Here is a 19,112-nt window from a genome sequence, read left to right on the forward strand (position 1 = left end):
TTAAAGCAATACTGGGAAAATTGACTCTGCGTTCTAGGGAAAGTGGCACAATCTGGTGAGGAGTAGGCTTAAATGTAAATAACTGTCCCAAATCACCTCCTTGAATAAGTGGTGCCAGCTTGGGGAATTCACCGTGACTCTTGTCGACAGGAGGAATGGTGATCACAATATCCCCTTTCTATTTTCCTTCCCGTCTTCCCTCTCCAATGTCACAGTCTTTGCATTCCTGTTGTTTCTCCCTGTCTGTAGCTATCTTAAAGACTTGGACCGTATAGCAGAACCTACCTATCTACCCACTCAACAGGATGTGCTTAGAGTGCGAGTCCCAACAACAGGGATCATTGAATACCCCTTCGACTTACAAACCGTCATTTTCAGGTAGAAGAAAGTTACTAAAAGACAGTAACAGCTTTTACAACTTGGACAAAAAAACTTCAGTTTTCAGGAAATCTTTGAGCATGATGTAAATGGAATTTCATATTTGTAAAGTTGTCGAGATGATTGGAGCAAAATGGAAAGTGCATGCTTCATAAATCTGTGAATAGTTTTTGAAAGCAATATTTATTTAATACATGTTTTTTAAAGTGTTATTTGTGCTCGTATATAAATACACAAAATATATTTTCATTAAATGGTGTAATCACTCGTTAAACTAATGTGTTGTATTGAAACATGGCATCATTTGCTTACAAAAATTGACTGTATATGTAAATTCTTCAAAATGAGTATGACTTGGATGGCTTTTCTACACTGAACTAGTATTTCATTAATAATATGAATCTTGGCCAAATGCATGTACATTAAAATTTTAATGATCTCTTGGCTATTATGCTGCGTTGTTGATATGTTGACTAACTCCTCAAGATTTTCATGACTTTCTGGCCTGGTTCACATAGAATTTGATGTTGAATTGGTCTTTCAGAATGGTCGATGTTGGGGGTCAGCGGTCAGAACGAAGGAAATGGATTCACTGCTTTGAAAATGTGACGTCTATTATGTTTTTAGTTGCCCTTAGTGAATATGATCAAGTACTTGTGGAGTCGGACAATGAGGTGAGTTATATTGAGGGTGACAATTCATGCAGTCTTTTTTTTACATAGTTAATTTTGGCTCCAATAAAGATATTTCTGTAAAAATGCTCATTCACCAGTTTAGGCAGAGCACAACTCATTTAATTTACAGGCTAAAACTATACAGAGGGTGCCACCTCAGGGCTGCAATCAGCTCCCGAAATGACACTTGAATACAGAAGCCCATGCTTCCAGGGTGATCTCCCCGCGCCCCCGCTACCCAATTGTTTCTTGCTGAATTTAAAGAGGTGGGCATGTGGGGATTGTTTGGACAGAGGAATAACTTTTTAAAAGATATTTGAATTTCCAATGACTGAAAGGATAAAAACAGACAATTTTCCAGAAACCAGTCCAAAGTTATTCTCAGTTCCCACTGGCTCGCATCCCTTTTCCTTATCCAGCTGAGTAGCTTCTAATCCCAAAAGTGACTTTGGCTGTGAGGGTTACACTGGAGACTCTTTCCCAATAGCTCAAGTTAGGGAAATCATCCAAACTTTTAAACCATCACAAACATGGTTTGTTTAATCTGAGTGTGCATTCCCACCCACATTCTGCATGATGACCAGTATAGAGTCAGCATTTTCTCTGCTTCAGGTGTCGGAATGGTGCCCTCACCTTGGGTATGTGTGGCAAAACAGCAAACTGGGAATGGCATTTCTCCACTGCTAGGGAAGGAATTGTCAGCGAGCAGAATGAATATATCTCTCAGTATCCAGTACATTGTTTATTCTTTCATGGGGTGTGGGCATCACCGGCAAGGCCAGCATTGTTACCATCCTTGATTGCCTTTGAGCCGAGTGACCTATTAAGCTATTTCAGTGTCAACCACATTGCTATGGGTCTGAAGTCACAGACAAGCCACAGTCAGGTCAGCAGATTTCCTTCTCTAAAGAACATTAGGGAACAGATGACAATCAACAATCATTTCATCATGAAGGCTAGCTATCAATCCCAGATTTTATTAATTGAATTTAAATTTAACCAGCTGCCACAGTGGGATTTGAACCAATGCCCCAGAACATTTTGTCTGGGCCTCTGGATTACTGGTCCAGTGACATTACCACTACGCTACCATCTCCCTGAAAATTTCATGTACCACGAGCCTTACAAAAGGCAGGCTGTTTTACTCCAACAAAGAAATAAATGCAGTACATTGCTATAGTAATACATTTAGTCCAGCCACTTTTTGACAAAGGCATGTGAATTTGCAAAATGTCCCGGATTTATTGAACAGCTCAGAAAAACACAGATCATCAGATCTGCTAGTCTGCTTTTGAGTTATAATCCCTTGCCTTGAGGAACCACAAAGTGAAAAGATGTTGCAAACAAACTTGTCTATGTAACACAATTGTGAGAATAATCATTGTTGCAACTGGCACCAAACATGAAAAGAAAAACTCACTTTCCACAGATTATCAATATTGAGATTTCCAGAAATTAATGTGAAAATTTTAAAATGATAATCTAAATAAAAGAGAGTAATGCTGGAATATTTTGATGTGGGGACAAACTTACAGTTGTAACTAAAGCTCTGTTTGTATAAACGAACAAAGCTATCATCCCTGACTCAAAGTTAATGGAACTTTGGAAATAGTGAAGGCGAGCCCCAACGTGGATAGCGTGCCTCCAAGCAAGACCAATGTTGAGACCAAGCCAATTTTATAATAGAGCTCATTTACATGCCACCGAAATAGCCATGATGTTTTCTGGTAGCAAATGCCCAGCTATTAAAACCATGCTGGTTCGAGGAAGCTATTGGGGACCAGAGTAAACAGTCCTTGGTACTCTGTTAAATGGATTAGGGTGTAGGGAAAATTGTGGCTTTGCCAGTGGAAGGGGGGAATGCTTTTTAAAAAAAAAAATACTTGGCATACTAGTCTTGGTTATCACGTCACCTCCTCAACATGAAATCAAACATAATGCACTGGAACATCTTACCTAATTACACCTTTCTTAGGTTCTGCTGTTTTTGTAGCTAATTGACCTTTCTTATTCCCGTTACAGTCTGAGACTTATGCTATTTTCATATATAATTATCAAGTAGATGCACTTTGAGTTCATATTTTTGCTGTATCTTGTCATTTTTCAGCTTAATACAACGTGCTGGGAATATATTTTTTTCAGCAGGATCATCTGATAAAAATGTTATTTTGTACTTTTTTGATTTTTATTGTACATTATTCAACCTTATCTTACATCCTTGAATCTCAACCCAATGTAGCCTTACTCCCCAGGGGGTGGTCCACTTGTGGTTTGAGAAGGAAGTACCAGAAGGCAAAGGTGTTATAGCTGAGAAAAATCAATGTCTGATAGTGGATTATTAGCCCATTCATCTTTATAAACTACTGCCCTGTCTTTCGCCTTTTTCTTTCACGGCAAAACATCAATGTACTGAACTCTGAACACTGCTTCCAATCAAGCTTATAATGTTGTGAAGAATAGTAGTAAGCCTGCGAATTGGTTCACTGAGACCAATGTGACAGGCCCTAGTGAGCGGTGTTGGGGATACTCAGATGGATGCCTCCGACAGAGTTGCCAAACAGGAGGGACTTCTCCAATCTGAAATAAGGCCACAAGGATTCACCTAACCTAACATGCCATGTTAACATAACATAACGCCCCCTGCTGCTGGTAAAATACCAGTAGGGATGGGAGGAGTCCTCTAAGTGGCCATCCATTGGCTCCTTAAGAGCCTCAATCAACTCAGGTGGGAGGAGCCACCTTTCACCTCCCCCATCGCTAGTAAAATATACCCAATGCCTCTCTTTGCCAGGAAACCCGATTTGACACCGCTCAATTGACAAATTTTTTGATATCTCAGAGGTTTCCAGGGAAATGGGGAGAGGCCAGAAAGCAGAGTTGAGGCAGAAGATTAGCCATGATATTGAAATACAGTGCAAGCTTGAGGGGCTGTGTGGTCAATGCCCGCTCCTGTTTCTTACATTCTCATGTTATTACTCCCACGTGTGGTCAAACCAAGATTCAATAGAATTTTTGCACCACTTCTCTAGTTTTGAATTCTATCTATCTAAAAATAAACCCTTGGGTTTGGTTTGCCCATTCAGTTAACTTATGAAGCTGCATCACTATGTTTAAGGACTTGTGCATTTCTGCTCCTGATCTCGTTTTCTCTTTTGCCCCATTTAGATTTTTGTTTTCCAAGTAATGTGAGGTCCCATTTTGTTTTTTAGCAAAATGTGTTGCACCTCACTTGGCGGTGCTGAAATTCATTTGGCACTGATGTGACAGTTTGCGAATGTCTTTTGCTTTGTTGCTGTCCTCCTTGATCTCGATTTATACCCCAAATTTGTGTCATCTACAAACTTTGAAATTGTGTTTTAAATTCTGAAATCTAAATCATTGATATAAATTGTAAATAACAGTGGTCCCATCATAAATTCTTATGCAACCCCACTTTACACCTTTTGGTCCTCTGTGCAGCTATCTTTTACCTGTAATTTTTTGTTTATTGTCTATTAGATAGCTAAATATCCATTCTGATTACCTCTCAACTGCATGCTCCGACTTTATTAGTCTATGATGCGGTAACCTAGTAGTAATCTTTTGGAAATAAATTACATCTACGCCATTACACATATCTAATCTCTCTGTTATGTCCTCAAAGAATCCAATGAAGGTTGGCCGAACAAGAATTCCCCTTTTTGGAATCCATGCTGACCATTCATATTCTATTTTTGGTTTCTAGATTTTATTTTCTCCTTTAATCAGCGTTCTATTATTTTTCCTACCGACTGGTCTATAGTTCCTTGGACATGATCTATCTCCCTTAAACATAGGTATAATGTTAGTTATCTCACCTGCCCATCCTCTAATGCTATGCGTTTTCCTAATGGAAATTTAATTTTGTGTATTTGATTAGTTCATGGAACGTTTCTTTTCATTACCAGAAGAGGAACTTTCTTAATCGGGAAGTTTTATACCATTTAGATGACCGGAATGCCCTTTGATAGGATAGTAGAAATCTTGTTTGTTTAATCCTATGAAATTTATACAAATGGATGTTGGGAAATAAGCACCAGTTCAGGTGCGTAGCCAATCAAAGTCCAATAACCTGGCGGTATTCATTATTTAGATTCAGATGGGGAATAACAGTTTGTAATAAGAATTCTAGTGCTCATTGAGTTGTATCCCTTGAATCACAGTTATTCAGGACAGATATAAAAGTAAGTGTCCTAGTGGAAAGGTTGATCGTGATCTTAACATTTATTTTCTGTGGAATACAGTTTTATATGGATATATGCAGATATATTTACACGAATCCTGGTTATCACTTGTCAACAGTGTGCTTGATACCTGGTGGGGAAAATGGAGTTGCAATTGAGATCAGCCATCTAATTGAATGGCAGGACAGGATCATGGGGCTGGAGCGCCTACTCCTGTTCCTATGTTCCTAATAGTGGTATAGTTTCCAACAATCTTACTTGTAAAAATTAATCAGTGGGACTCTAGCTATTACACGTCGCTTTTCAGCAATACTCTCATACCTGGTGTCACAGATATATTATTAAAAAAATGTCTTGTTCCCTCGTTTGGGCTTGAATCAATGCCTATATGAATCAAGATGTGGAAATGTCGGCGTTGGACTGGGGTAAACACAGTAAGGAGTCTAACAACACCAGGTTAAAGTCCAACAGGTTTATTTGGTAGCAAACGCCACTAGCTTTTGGAGCGCTGCTCCTTCGTCAGATGGAGTGGAAATCCACTCCATTTCCACTCCATCTGACGAAGCAGCAGCGCTCCGAAAGCTAGTGGCGTTTGCTACCAAATAAACCTGTTGGACTTTAACCCGGTGTTGTTAGACTCCTTACTACATGAATCAAGTACAGTGCCCCAACCTCAAATCTTAGTTCTCCTGATTTCTGAAAGTGAACTTAACTGATTGATGTAATTTATTCCAGAATCGAATGGAAGAGAGCAAAGCACTATTTAGAACAATTATCACATATCCCTGGTTTCAAAACTCCTCAGTCATCCTCTTCTTAAACAAGAAAGATCTCTTGGAGGAGAAGATCATGTATTCTCACTTAGTTGATTATTTCCCAGAATATGACGGTGAGTAAATTGTGTTTAAAATTATTGCCTATAATCTTTTACAGAAGTGTGACTGGATTTGTTTTACATTTATACTATATTTGAAGCTTTGAAAAGCAGTTTCTTGATAATAACCACCTAATTGAAGCAACTAATCACGTTTTGGGATGTGTTGAATTGGAATATCTGTTGGCTATTAAAAATCCTTTGGCTGCATGGAATCATGAGGAACATTGTTTACTTTTTTTCCTTTTACGTTAATTTACAGATATTAAATTAGGAGTAAATTGATATGACAGTGAAGCATGTAGAAGTTACATCATAGACATGTGTTTCAGTCCAAACAGTCCACATCAGTATTTATCCTCCAGTGAGCAGTGATTTTAATACCACGAGGCCACTCTATTTCTGTATCCCTGTATCATCCTTTCTATTCAACCACCTATATAACCTTGATGTGGAGATACCAGCATTGGACTGGGGTGGGCACAGTAAGAAGTCTCACAACATCAGGTTAAAGTCCAACTGGTTTATTTGGAATCACGAGCTTTCGGAGCGCTGCTCCTTCAGTGGGTGAGTGATCACTCACCTGATGAAGGAGCAGTGCTCCAAAAGCTCGTGATTCCAAATAAACCTGTTGGACTTTAACCTGGTGTTGTGAGACTTCTTGCCTATTATAATCTAAGAGAGGATGAAAATAAAGGAAAGCAATCAGCAGAGACAATGGTCAGAATTGAGAGATAAGAGAGCACCAAAAACTGAATAGGATTTTGTGATCACAGTGAAGGAATCGCATCATGCTGATAGTTGCCCACGGACTTTTGAGCTTGTCATCAGGTGTCTGATCTAGCACGGCACCCTCAACAGGGAAGCTGTAACATGTGTGAGTAGGACAAGCGACAGCGAGGCTATTCAATCAACTGAGCTGGCTGAGTCCTTAAGGAACTGCTGGGCTGGGTCTGTAGCAGATAGTGAGGGAACCAAAACAGAGGGAAAAACCTACTTGACATTATCCTCACCAATCTGCTTGGCCCAAATGCATCTGTCCATGATAGGTGTGGTATTGGCAGGTGTGACCGCAGTCCTTGTGGAAGTGAAGTCCTGTCTTCACATTGGGGATATCCTCCATTGTGTGGTATGGTACTACGTTGGGTAGAATTTCAAACATGTCTATAACAACTATAACAAATGATAACTGGGCATCTGTGAGACACTGTGTGCCATCAGTAACAGCAGAATTTGTAACCAGCATATCCTCATTCTACTATTACCATCAAGCTGGGATCAACCCCCTGATTCATTGAAGAGTGCAGGAAGGAAAGCCAAGAGTAACACCATTCATACCTAAAAATGAGATGTCGACCTGGTGAAGCTACAACACAGTACAGCTTGCGTACCTTATAATTCCAGCTGATGCTACTGGACAAGTCAGATCCCAGGGTGGTACCTATCTTGATAGTTCCTAACTTTTATTTTTTGTTTGGACACTGAACAGAGTCACGGAAATCAGCTGATGAACTTTTAACCAAAAAAAACAGTTTTTAAATGAGAAGTTGAACTATATTACACTACTTCACCTGTAACCAAACCTTTACAGGTATATACAGATTCATAAAGGTAACACAAGTCACAATTATCTCATACTCTTAATATTCACAGTCAGTGAATATTATGTAAACCAATAGGCAATCTGTGGTCAGATGCACCATATTCTGAAACCAAGTGACAGCGGCGGCACAGTGGTTAGCACTGCTCCTTCACAGCGCCAGGGACCTGGGTTCAATTCCGGCCTCCGATGACTATCTGTGTGGAGTGTGCACACACACACACACACACACACACACACACACACACACCCACCCCTGCCCCCCATGTCTGCATGGGTTTCCTCCGGGTGCTCCAGTTTCCTCCTACAGACCAAAGATATGTGGGATGGTTGATTGGCCATGATAAATTGCCCCTTAATGTCAGGGGGACCAGGAGGGTAAATACGTGGGGTTACGGGGATAGGACAGCACCTAGATGGGGTAGTTGTCAGTGCAGTCTCGATGGGCCAAATGGCCTCCTGCACTATAGATTCTATGCTGTCCAAAGCAATTTGTATGGATTCTTCATCAATGCACCCAGCTTGTCAGTCTATGAGCCAATTGGTCTTTCTGAAATTCTGTCTTTCACATGATGGTCTCAAAGAACTCATCTTGAATTTCCTCCCAAACTATGCTTTCACTTGGACATCTTCAACAACAATCCACCTCCAGGGTTTCAACCTCTTTTATGATGTTCCTCTCCCCTGGATCGCCATGAGCATTTAAGTTTTGCTCTCCACACACACTATCAGATAGTTAACCATACCAGCAGAACATTACTGCTTCACAGACTCCAAGTAAGGAGTCACCAACATTTGGCTGTCTCCTCTGATCTGGCTTCTCACACGCCTACTTTGCCTTGATTCTATTCCATGCAGCTGTCCCTGTTTAATTCAGAGCCTTTTTCTCTGCTCCTTTCACTTCACTGGACAGGACCTTTTTCATATTCCAGTTCTTGTTCCTCAACCTTGAATTTTTTTTGTCTCATTCCTTGGTTTCTGGGATCTTCTCTTGTTCTTTTGGAAAACCTGCTTTCTGCAATTGCCTCTCTTGTCCAGCTTCTCCTGGCACATGTTTCTAACTGAACTAAAACTGCTTTCCGTTTCTTCCTGTATCTCTGTAGATTTCCTGTTGTGAGGTAACAGCCCAGTTTTTCTACTTTGTATTTAACTTCCCTAAACAACTTCGAGTTGTAAAACCTCATCAAAATTGCAAATATACAAACAACCCAAGAAATGCCATCTCCATTCTGAAATGAAACTAAACCCAGGTTTCACCTTTTTAACCCACAAATAGAAAATATAAATTATCATAGAATCATACAGTTCAGAAGACCAAATCCTGTTGGAAATGGTGGTGGACAATTAAACGACTAACTGGAGGAGGAGGTGGTTCCACAAATGTCACCATCCTCAATGATGGAGGTGCCCAAACATCAGTGCTTGCAACCATCTTCAGTGAGAAAGGCCACCTCGGTGATTAATCTTGGCCTTGGAACATGGAGCAGGAATAACCCATTCAACCACTCGAGCTTGCTCCATCATTTAACTAAATTATGACTGATCTTCTACCTTAATGCTATCTTCCTGTACTATTCCTATATCGTTTGATGTCGTTGGTATCTAAAAATCTAGTGGCCTCTGCTTTGAACATACTCAATGATTTGAGAATTGCAAATTCTCAAATGTAGCAACATCTGACTGAAGAAATTCTCCTCCGCCCTGTCTTAAATGGTCTACCTAACTGCTTATTCTGAGCCTGTGTCCCTTGGTTCTTGGTTATGAACAAGGATACTAAGATTCATTTGGACATTAACACTTCCCAATCTTTCCCCATTTAAGAAAAAGTCTGTATTTCTGTTTTCCTACCAAAGTGGATAATTTCACATTTTTCCACATTATATTCCATCTGCTGTGCTATTGTCTGTTCACTTAGCCTGTCTGAATCTCCTTTAAAGTCTCTTTGCATCCTCTTAACAAATCACATTTCCACCTAGTTTTGTCATCAGCGAACTTAGAAATATTACATTTAGTGCCCACATCCAAATCACTGATATAGATTGCGAATAGCTGGGGCCCAAACAGTGATCCTTGCGGTGCCCCATTAATCACAGTCTGCCAACCTGAGCATGATTCTTTATCCCTACTTCCTGCTCTCTATCTGTTAACCAGCCCTCAATGCATGCCAGTATATTACCCCAGGTCCAGGTGTTCTAATTTTGTTTACTAACCTCTTGTGCAGGACCTTATTTGAAAGCCTTCTGAAAATCCAAATAAACTACATCCACTGGTTCTTCCTCATCTATCCTGCTTGCAACATCCTCAAAAAAACTCCCAACATGATATCCCTTTCATAAATCCATGTTGACTCCGTCCAATTCAAAAATTATTTTCTACACACCCTTCTAGCATTATCCCTACTGCAGATGTCAGGCTAATAGGTCTGTAGTTCCCTGTTTTTTTTTGTTTCCCCCCTGCCCTTTCTAAAAATAATGGGGCCACCATCCAATCCAAAGGCACCATTCCAGAATCTGTAGAAGTTTGAAAGATGACCATCAATACATCCTCTATCTCTAGCTACTACTTTCAACACGTTGGGATTTAGATTATTAGGTCCAGGAAATATATCAACTTTTATCCAGTACTACTTTTTAAATAATAATTTTCAGATTCTCAATCTCATTAGTTCCTTGGCTCCCCAGTATTTCAGGGAGGCTTTTTGTATCATCATCCTGAAGACAGGCACAAGGTACTTGTTTTGTTTCTCCACCATTTTCTTTTTTCAATTATAAATTCCCCATTCTATAATGGGCCCACATTTGTCTTTACTAATCTTTTCCTTTTCACATGCCCGTAAAAGCTTTTATAGTCCATTTTTATTTTCCTTGCTAGCTCACTTGTGTATTTTCTTTTCTTCCTTTGTTAATTTCTTGGTTCTCCTTTGAATTCTAAACTGTTTACATCCTGCCAATCCTCAAGCTTACTACTTTTTTGGCAACTTTATAAGCCTCTTCCTTTGATCTAAGACAATCTAACTTCTCAATAACCATAGTTGTATCACTTATCCTGGTGGCTTTCTTGTGCCTTAAAGGAATGTAATTTTTTTTTGGCAAACAATGTATTAATTATTTAATTACTAGCCATTGCCTGTCTACTATCATATCTTTAATGTGATTTCCCAGTCTACTTCAGCCAACCTGCCCCTCAAATGTTCATAATTTCATTTTGTTTAGACTAAAGACCATAGTTTCAGATTAAACCATATCACTTTCAAACTTAATGTAAAATTCTCTCATGTTAAAGATAAACAGCACAGGAGCAGGCCCTTCGGCTCACCAAGCCTGCGCCAACACATGACTCCTAAAGTCCTTTGGCCTCTTCGCGGTCCATATTCCCCTGCCTACTCATGTATCTTTTGAAATGCTTCTTCAACATTGCTATTGTATCTGCTTCTACCACCTCCCCTGGCAACGCATTCGAAGCACTTGCCACCCTCTGTGTAAAAAAAAAACTTGCCTTTCACATTTTCTCTCCTTTAACCTTTCCCCTTTTTGTCCCCTAGTAATTGACATTTCTACCCTGGGAAAAAGACTCCGATTATCCATTCCTGTCATAATTTTGTAAACTTCTATCAAGTTGCTCCTCACTCTTCGACTTTCAAATGAACACAAATCAAGTTTGTCCAATTTCTCCTCATAGCTAATCCCTCCAAATCAGGCACTGTTCCCTAAAGTAAAGTAAAAGTAAAGTTTATTTATTCGCCACAAGTAAGGCTTACATTAACACTGCAATGAAGTTACTGTGAAATTCCCCGAGTCGCCACAGTCTGGTGCCTGTTTAGGTCAATGCACCTAACCAGCACGTCTTTCAGAATGTGGGAGGCACCCGGAGGAAACCCACGCAGACACAAGGAGAACGTGCAAACTCCACACAGACAGTGACCCAAGCCGGGAATCGAACCCAGGTCCCTGGTGCTGTGAAGCAGCAGTGCTAACCACTACAATGCTACTACCATGCCACCCCCAGGGTTCTTTACAATGAGATTATTAATTAGTCATTTCTCATTTCATAATACCAAATCCAAAATAGCCCGATTGCTGCTTGGTTCCTCAACATACTGTTCCAGAAAACCAATGCATGTACATTCCAGGAAGTCATCGTCCTCGGCATTTGTGCTAATTAGGTTTACCCAGCCCATATGTAGATATGACGTCCCCTATGATTACTGTATTACCCTTGTGGTAAGTGCCTTTTATTACCACTACTATTTGGTGGCCTATAGACAATTCCTACCAAAGTTTGCTGCGTCTTGCTGTAAATCCACCCAAACTGATTCTACATTTTAATATTTCAATCTCGGATCCTGTCTCACTATTGCACTGATTCCATCTTTTGTTAACAGTGCAACATCACCTTTTCCTTTTTGCCTATCCTTCCAAAATGCCAGATACCCTTGAACTTTCAGTTCCCAACCTCCTTCATGCTGCAGCCAGGTCTCTGCAATGGCAATAAGGTCATATTTGTTTATTTCTGTTTGTGCTGTCAGTTTATCTACCTAGTTGTGAATGCTGTATGCAGTCCGATAGAGTGCCTTTAATTCTGTCATATTTTTGCAATCCCTAGCCTTAACTGGCACACTCATATGTTTGCACGCTCTGTTCCTTTCTGCCACACTCTGATAACCATTTGTCTTATTGCTGTCTTGCCCTCTTACCTTCTCTCTCTCTCTCTCTTTTGTTTATCATATCTTCCTCCACACCCACTATTTAGTTTAAAGTCTTCTCTACTACCCTAGTTATACGACTCCACAGAACACTAGTCCCAGCATGGTTCAGGTGAAGACCATTGCAAATACACAGCTCCATTTTCCCAATACTAATGCCAGTGCCCTAGGAATCAAAATCCATTCTCTCACACCAATCTTTGAGGCATGCACTTAACTCTCTTGCCTTATTTATCCTATGCCAATTTCTTTTTTTTATTCTATCCATTTGTGAGACATGGGCGTCGCTGGCTGGCCGGCCAGCATTTATTGCCCATCCCTTGCTGCCCTTGAGAAGTGGTGGTGAGCAGTCCATGTTCTGTGGGTTGACCCACAATGCAGTTAGGGAGGGAATTCCAGGATTTTGACCCAGCGACTGCGAAGAAACTGCGATATATTTCCAAGTCAGGGTGGTGAGTGGCTTGAGAGGGGAACTTGCAGGTGGTGTTCCCATTTATCTGCTGCCCTTATCCTTCTAGATGAAAGTGATCGTGGGTTTGGAAGGTGCTGTCTAAAGATCTTTGGTGAATTGTTGCAGTGCATCTTGTAGATAGTACACACTGCTGCTACTGGGCGTCGGTGGTGGAGGGATTGAATGTTTGTAGATGTGGTGCCAATCAAGCGAGCTGCTTTGTCCTGGATGGTGTCAAGCTGCTTGTGTATTGTTGGAGCTGCACCCATCCAGGCAAGTGGGGAGTATTCGATCACACTCCTGACTTGTGCCTTGTAGGTGGATAGACTCTGGGGAGTCAGGAGGTGAGTTACTCACCGCAGTATTCCTAGCCTCTGACCTGCTCTTGTAGCCACTGTGTTTATGTGGTAAGTCCAGTTGAGTTTCTGGTCAATGGTAACCCCAAGGATGTTAGCAGTGGGGGATTCAGTGATGGTTACACCATTGAATGTTAAGGGGTGGTGGTTAGAGCTTCTCTTATTGGTGATGGTCATTGCCTGGCATTTGTGTGGCGCAAATGTTATTTGCCACTTGCCAGCCGAAGCCTGGATATTGTCCAGATCTTGTTGCATTTGAACATGGACTGCTTCAGTATCTGAGGAGTTGCGAATGGTGCTGAACATTGTGCAATCATCAGTGAACATCCCCACTTCTGACCTTATGATGGAGGGAAGGTCATTGATGAAGCAGCCTAGGACGTTACCCTGAAGGACTCTTGTAGAGATGTCCTGGAGCTGAGATGACTGACCCTCCACAACCACAACCATCTTCCTATGTATCAGGTATGACTTCAACCAGCAGAGAATTTGGCCCCTGATACCTATTGATCACAGTTTAACTGGGGCTCCTTGATGCCACACTCTGTCGAATGCAGCCTTGATGTCAAGGGCTGTCACTCTCACCTCACCTCTGGAATTCAGCTCTTTTGCCCATGTTTGAACCAAGGCTGTCATGAGGTCAGTAGTTGAGTGACCCTGGCGAAACCCAAATTGGGCGTTGCTGAGCAGGTGCTGCTTGATAGCACTGTTGATGACCCCTTCCATCACTTTACTGATGATCGAGAGTAGACTGGGCGGTAATTGGCCGGGTTGGATTTGTCCTGCTTTTTGTGTACAGGACATACCCGGGCAATTTTCCACATTGTTGGGTAGATGCCAGTGTTGTAATTGTACTGGGAGAGCTTGGCTAGGGGAGCGGCAAGTTCTGGAGCACAAGTCTTCAGTACTATTGCCGGAATGTTATCAGGGCCCATTGCCTTTGCAGTATCCAGTGCCTCCAACTGCTGCTTGATATCACATGGAGTGAATCGAATTGACTGGAGACTGGCATTTGAGATGCTGGGGACCACTGGAAGAGGCCGAGATAGATCATCCACTCGGCACTTCTGGCTGAAGATTGCTGCGAACACGTCAGCCTTATCTTTTGCACTGATGTACTGGGCTCCTCCTCATTGAGGATGGGGATATTTGTGGAGCCTCGTCCTCCAGTGAGTTGTTTAATTGTCCACCACCATTCTTGACTGGATGTGGAAGGACTGCACAGCTTAAATCTGATCCATAGGTTCTGGGATCACTTAGCTCTGTGTATCATGTGCTGTTTTTGCCATTTGGCATACAAGTAGTCCTGTTTGGTAGCTTCACCAGGCTGATGCCTCATTTCTAGGTATGCCTGGTGCTGCTCCTGGCATGCCCGTCTTCACTCTCCATTAAACCAGGGTTGATCCCCTGGTTTGATGGTAATGGGTTGAGTGGGGGGTATGCCGGGCCATGAGGTTGCAGATTGTGCTGGAGTACAATTCCGCTGCTGTTGATGGCCCACAGCGCCTCATGGATGCCCAGTCTTGAGTTGCTAGATTGGTTCGAAGTTCGTCCCATTTAGCACGGTGATAGTGCCACACAACACGATGGAGGTTATTCGCAGTGTGAAGGTGGGATTTCGTCTCCACAAGGACTGTGTGGTGGTCACTCTTACCAATACTGTCATGGACAGATACATCTGTAGCCAGCGGGTTGGTAAGGATGAGGTCAAGTGTGTTATTTCCTCTTGTTGGTTCCTTCACCTGCTGCAGACCCAGTCGAGCAGTTATACCCTTTAGGGCTCAATCAGTAGTGCTGCTGCCAAGCCACTCTTGGTGGTGGACATTGAAATCCCCCATCCAGAGTACATTCTGCGCCCTTGTCACCCTCAGTGCTTCCTCCAAGTGTTGCTCAACATGGAAGAATACTGATTCATCAGCCGAAGGAGGACGTACGTGGTAACTAGCAAGAAGTTTCCTTGCCCATGTTTAACCTGAAGCCATGAGACTTCATGGAGTCCAGAGTCAATGTTAAGTACTTCCAGAGCAATTCCCTCCCGACTATATACCACTGATCCGCCACCTCTGCTGGGTCTATCCTGCCGGTGGGACAGGACATATCCAGGGATGGTAATGGTGGTGTCTGGGGTGTTATCTGTATGACATGATTCCGTGAGAATGACTATGTCAGGCTGTTGCTTGACTAATCTGTGAGGCTGCTCTCCCAATTTTTGCCCCCAGATGTTAATAAGGAGGACTTTGCAGGGTCGACAGGACTGTTTGTTTTGTCGTTGTCTTTTCCGGTGCCTAGGTCGATGCCAGGTAGTCCATCCGGTTTCATTTCTTTGTTGAGACTTTGTAGCGATTGATACAACTGAATGGCTTGCTGGGCCAATTCAGAGGGCAGTTAAGAGTTACTGTAGCTCTGGAGTCACATGTAGGCGAGACCAGGTAAGGACGGCAGATTTCCTTCCCTAAAGGACATTAGTGACATGAGTTTTTCATGATCATCAGCAGACTCTTAATTTCAGATACTTTTTATTGAATTTAAATTCCACCATCTGCCGTGGGAGGATTCGAACCCAGGTCCCCAGAACATTATCTGGGTTTCTGGATTAATAGTCGAGCGATAATACCACTTGGCCATCACCTCCCCTCTAAATTATGGAATGTTTCCTTTGGATTATTACCATTGAGTTTCTATGTTTTAATTTAGCCCTTTGCTGCCTATACTCTTGAAACAGAAGTCCCTTCCTAGTCCTAATTATGTTGTCGATAGCTATGTGGATCATGGGCACTGACAATATTCTGGCAATGGGTATGAAAGATTTGTGTTCCAGAACTAGCTTCGCCCCAACCAAACTGATCCACAACAACGACATCACTGGCATCTATCCAGCAGTGTGGAAAATTGCCCAGGTATGTCCTGTACACAAGAAGCAGAACAAATCCAATCCAATCATCGGTGCTATCAAGTCACATTACTTAACAATAGCCTACCCACTGATGCTCAGTTTGGGTTCCTCCAGGGTCACTCATCTCCTGACCTCTTTACAGCCTTAGTCCAGACATGGGCATAAGAGCTGAAGTCAAGAGGTAGGGTGAAAGTGATTGTCCTTCACATCAAGGCAGTATTTGACCGAGTGTGGCAACAAGGAGTCCTAGCAAAACAGGAAACTATGGGAATCAGGGAGAAAACATTCCATTGGTTGGAGTCATACTTGGCACAAAGGAAGTTGATTCTATTTGTTGGATGGCGTGGCACAGTGGTTAGCACTGCTGCCTCAGTGCCAGTCAGCAAGGTTTAATTCTGGCCTTGGGTCACTGTTTGTGTGGAGTTTGCATGTTCCTCCAGGTGCTCCGGTTTCCTCCCACACTCCAAAGATAGGTTGATTGGCCATGATAAATTGCCCCTTAGTGTCAGGGTAAATAGCAGGGTAAATACGTGGGGCTACAGAGATAGGGCCTGGGTGATTGTTGTTGGTGCAGGCTATATGGGCAGAATGGCCTCTTTCTGCACTATAAAGATTCTGTAATTCTGTCGTGTCAATCATTTGAGCTCTGGGACATCATTGCAGGAGTTCCACAGGATGGTGTACTAGACCCAACTGTGTTCAGCTGCTTCATCACTGGCCTTTCTCCATCATAACGTCAAAAGTGGAGATTTGTAGAAACTCTTACCATCTCTATATTTTTTAGATAGCTTTCTCTCATCCTCTAAGTCATTCTTTTCTGAGTTCTATTATCTGTCTTCTGATCTATGACTGATCTTTATGGACTTGTACGATTTTTCTTTCAATTTGATGCTATCTTTAACTTTTAGTTAGCAATAGATGCTGCATCCTTCTCATTGACTCTTTCTCAATGGAATCTATCTTTGTTACGAATTATGCAATATCTCCTTACAAGTCTGCCATTATTTCTCAGCTGTCCTGCTTTTTAACCTATTTTCAGCCAACTCTGTCCTCATGCCCTCGCAATTGCCTTTATTAAGTTTAAGACACGAGTCTTAGACCAAACCTCTCACCCGCAAACTGAATTTGAAATTCTATCATGTTATGATGACAGTTGCCTAGAGGCACCTTTACTATGTGATCATTATATAATCTTGGGCCATAACTTCCAGTAAAGTGGTAACTGAGTTACATTGCCATTCCACTCAAATACTTAGCTTGAAATTAAGGCGATCCTATCTCGCCTGACCTTTTGACTCGGGCCAGGTGAGATCTGGGTAATGTAGTATGTCCCCAGGAACTGTAGAATCGCAGGTAGGGAAGCCACATCCCCTTTTTATAGCATTGGCTGCAGTAAAATAGGTAAGTTTTAAAGTTCAGTGAGTAAAGATTCTTGACAAGATGGTTGGGGAAGAACGGTGTGTGATTGTGTTTGGCGGGAGTGAGGTTGTGGGTGGTTCAAGAGACCCTTTTGGTTCAAAAGTTTTGCGGGGGGGGGGGTGTCATGGAAGGGAGGCATGGAACTGTGCAATAGTTTTCAGAAGCTAGAATTGATTTGAATTCTGTCCTTTTCTTGGTAACTATTAATGTTAGACAGTTGGAACCATCAGAAGTTTTCGTATGGTTACCAGTGCAGAGTAATTGCCCATGGGACATTTGCATTTCTCCAGCAATTGCCATGTGAACCTTATCTGGGAGCTTCTCATGAGGTGGTTCCCCAGCACATATTTGGTCTATCCCCCAACTACAACACCCTGGAGCGCGTTTATTATGGCTCCTTGTCTCATTGCATGTTTCCAGGTTTAAAGTGACCTGCTTCCTAGTTGACTCTAGAATATACTGCTCTGTGAAATTGTTCTAAGTACACTTAATTAACTCGTCTTCCAGGATACCTTTGCCAATCTGATTCACCCAATCTATATGAAGATTAAAATCACCCATGATTATTGCTTACAAGCCTCCATTATGTATTCGTATTCGAATACATAATGGAGGCTTGTATTTGTATTCGTTGGAATTTAGAAGGCTGAGGGGGGATCTTATAGAGACCTATAAGATAATGAAGGGGCTGGATAGGGTAGAGGTGGAGAGATTCTTTCCACTTAGAAAGGAAGCTAGAACTAGAGGGCACAGCCTCAAAATAAAGGGGGGTCAGTTTAGGACAGAGTTGAGGAGGAACTTCTTCTCTCAGAGGGTGGTGAATCTCTGGAATTCTCTGCCCACTGAAGTGGTGGAGGCTACCTCGTTGAATATGTTTAAATCACGGATAGATGGATTCCTGATCGGTAAGGGAATTAGGGGTTATAGGGATCAGGCGGGTAAGTGGAACTGATCCACTTCAGATCAGCCATGATCTTATTGAATGGCGGGGCAGGCTCGAGGGGCTAGATGGCCTACTCCTGCTCCTATTTCTTATATCTTCCCCAATACGCTGTCCGACAATGTAGCGACCATTAGGAGCCCTTAAACGACTCCCACAAATTACTTCTTACCATTGCTATCTCTTATCTCCAGAAATGCCTCCAGCGATCATACTTTTGTCCTGCATGTCCAATTTTCACATTCATACAAAGTTGTTGATTATATGTAACACCTAAGTATTCTATTTAACGTCAACTTAATTATATATTTGGACAAAAATATATGCAAATTGTGTTGTTTACTGTTTAAATTTGTGTTGTAAGAAGCCCTTGTAAATGTTTTATCGATAAGGACCTGAATTGATTTTTTTTTTTACTACTGGCTTTGTCACAAATGTTTTTGTAATTAAATTGTCACGGTGAACCACATTGATAAATTATATGTCTTGTAATAAGAAAAATAAAGGTAATTTTCATAATTACATTTTGCCATCAGATCTTTTCAACAAAATATTATAGATATAAAGATATTTGAATCCTAATGAATGATAAGTTTGCAACTGCACTAAAGAAGTTGATACAT

At 41.7% G+C, this 19,112-nt stretch overlaps 1 protein-coding gene across 3 annotated transcripts in view; it reads left to right on the plus strand.

Annotated features, from left to right (window-relative positions):
* LOC144494921 (guanine nucleotide-binding protein G(q) subunit alpha-like) overlaps positions 1-19,112 on the plus strand; it is a 196,821-nt gene that overhangs the window by 166,142 nt on the left and 11,567 nt on the right. For 2 of the 3 annotated variants that reach the window (XM_078214525.1, XM_078214524.1), the window contains 3 exons: positions 250-378; positions 923-1,052; positions 5,990-6,143. In XM_078214525.1, the coding sequence (XP_078070651.1) occupies positions 250-378; positions 923-1,052; positions 5,990-6,143 (413 nt within the window). The remainder of the gene's footprint in view (positions 1-249; positions 379-922; positions 1,053-5,989; positions 6,144-19,112) is intronic. The other variant, XM_078214526.1, reaches the window with a different exon arrangement.

This window comes from Mustelus asterias, chromosome 6, assembly GCF_964213995.1.
Source record: "Mustelus asterias chromosome 6, sMusAst1.hap1.1, whole genome shotgun sequence".
In the NCBI taxonomy this organism is placed as follows: Eukaryota; Metazoa; Chordata; class Chondrichthyes; order Carcharhiniformes; family Triakidae; genus Mustelus; species Mustelus asterias.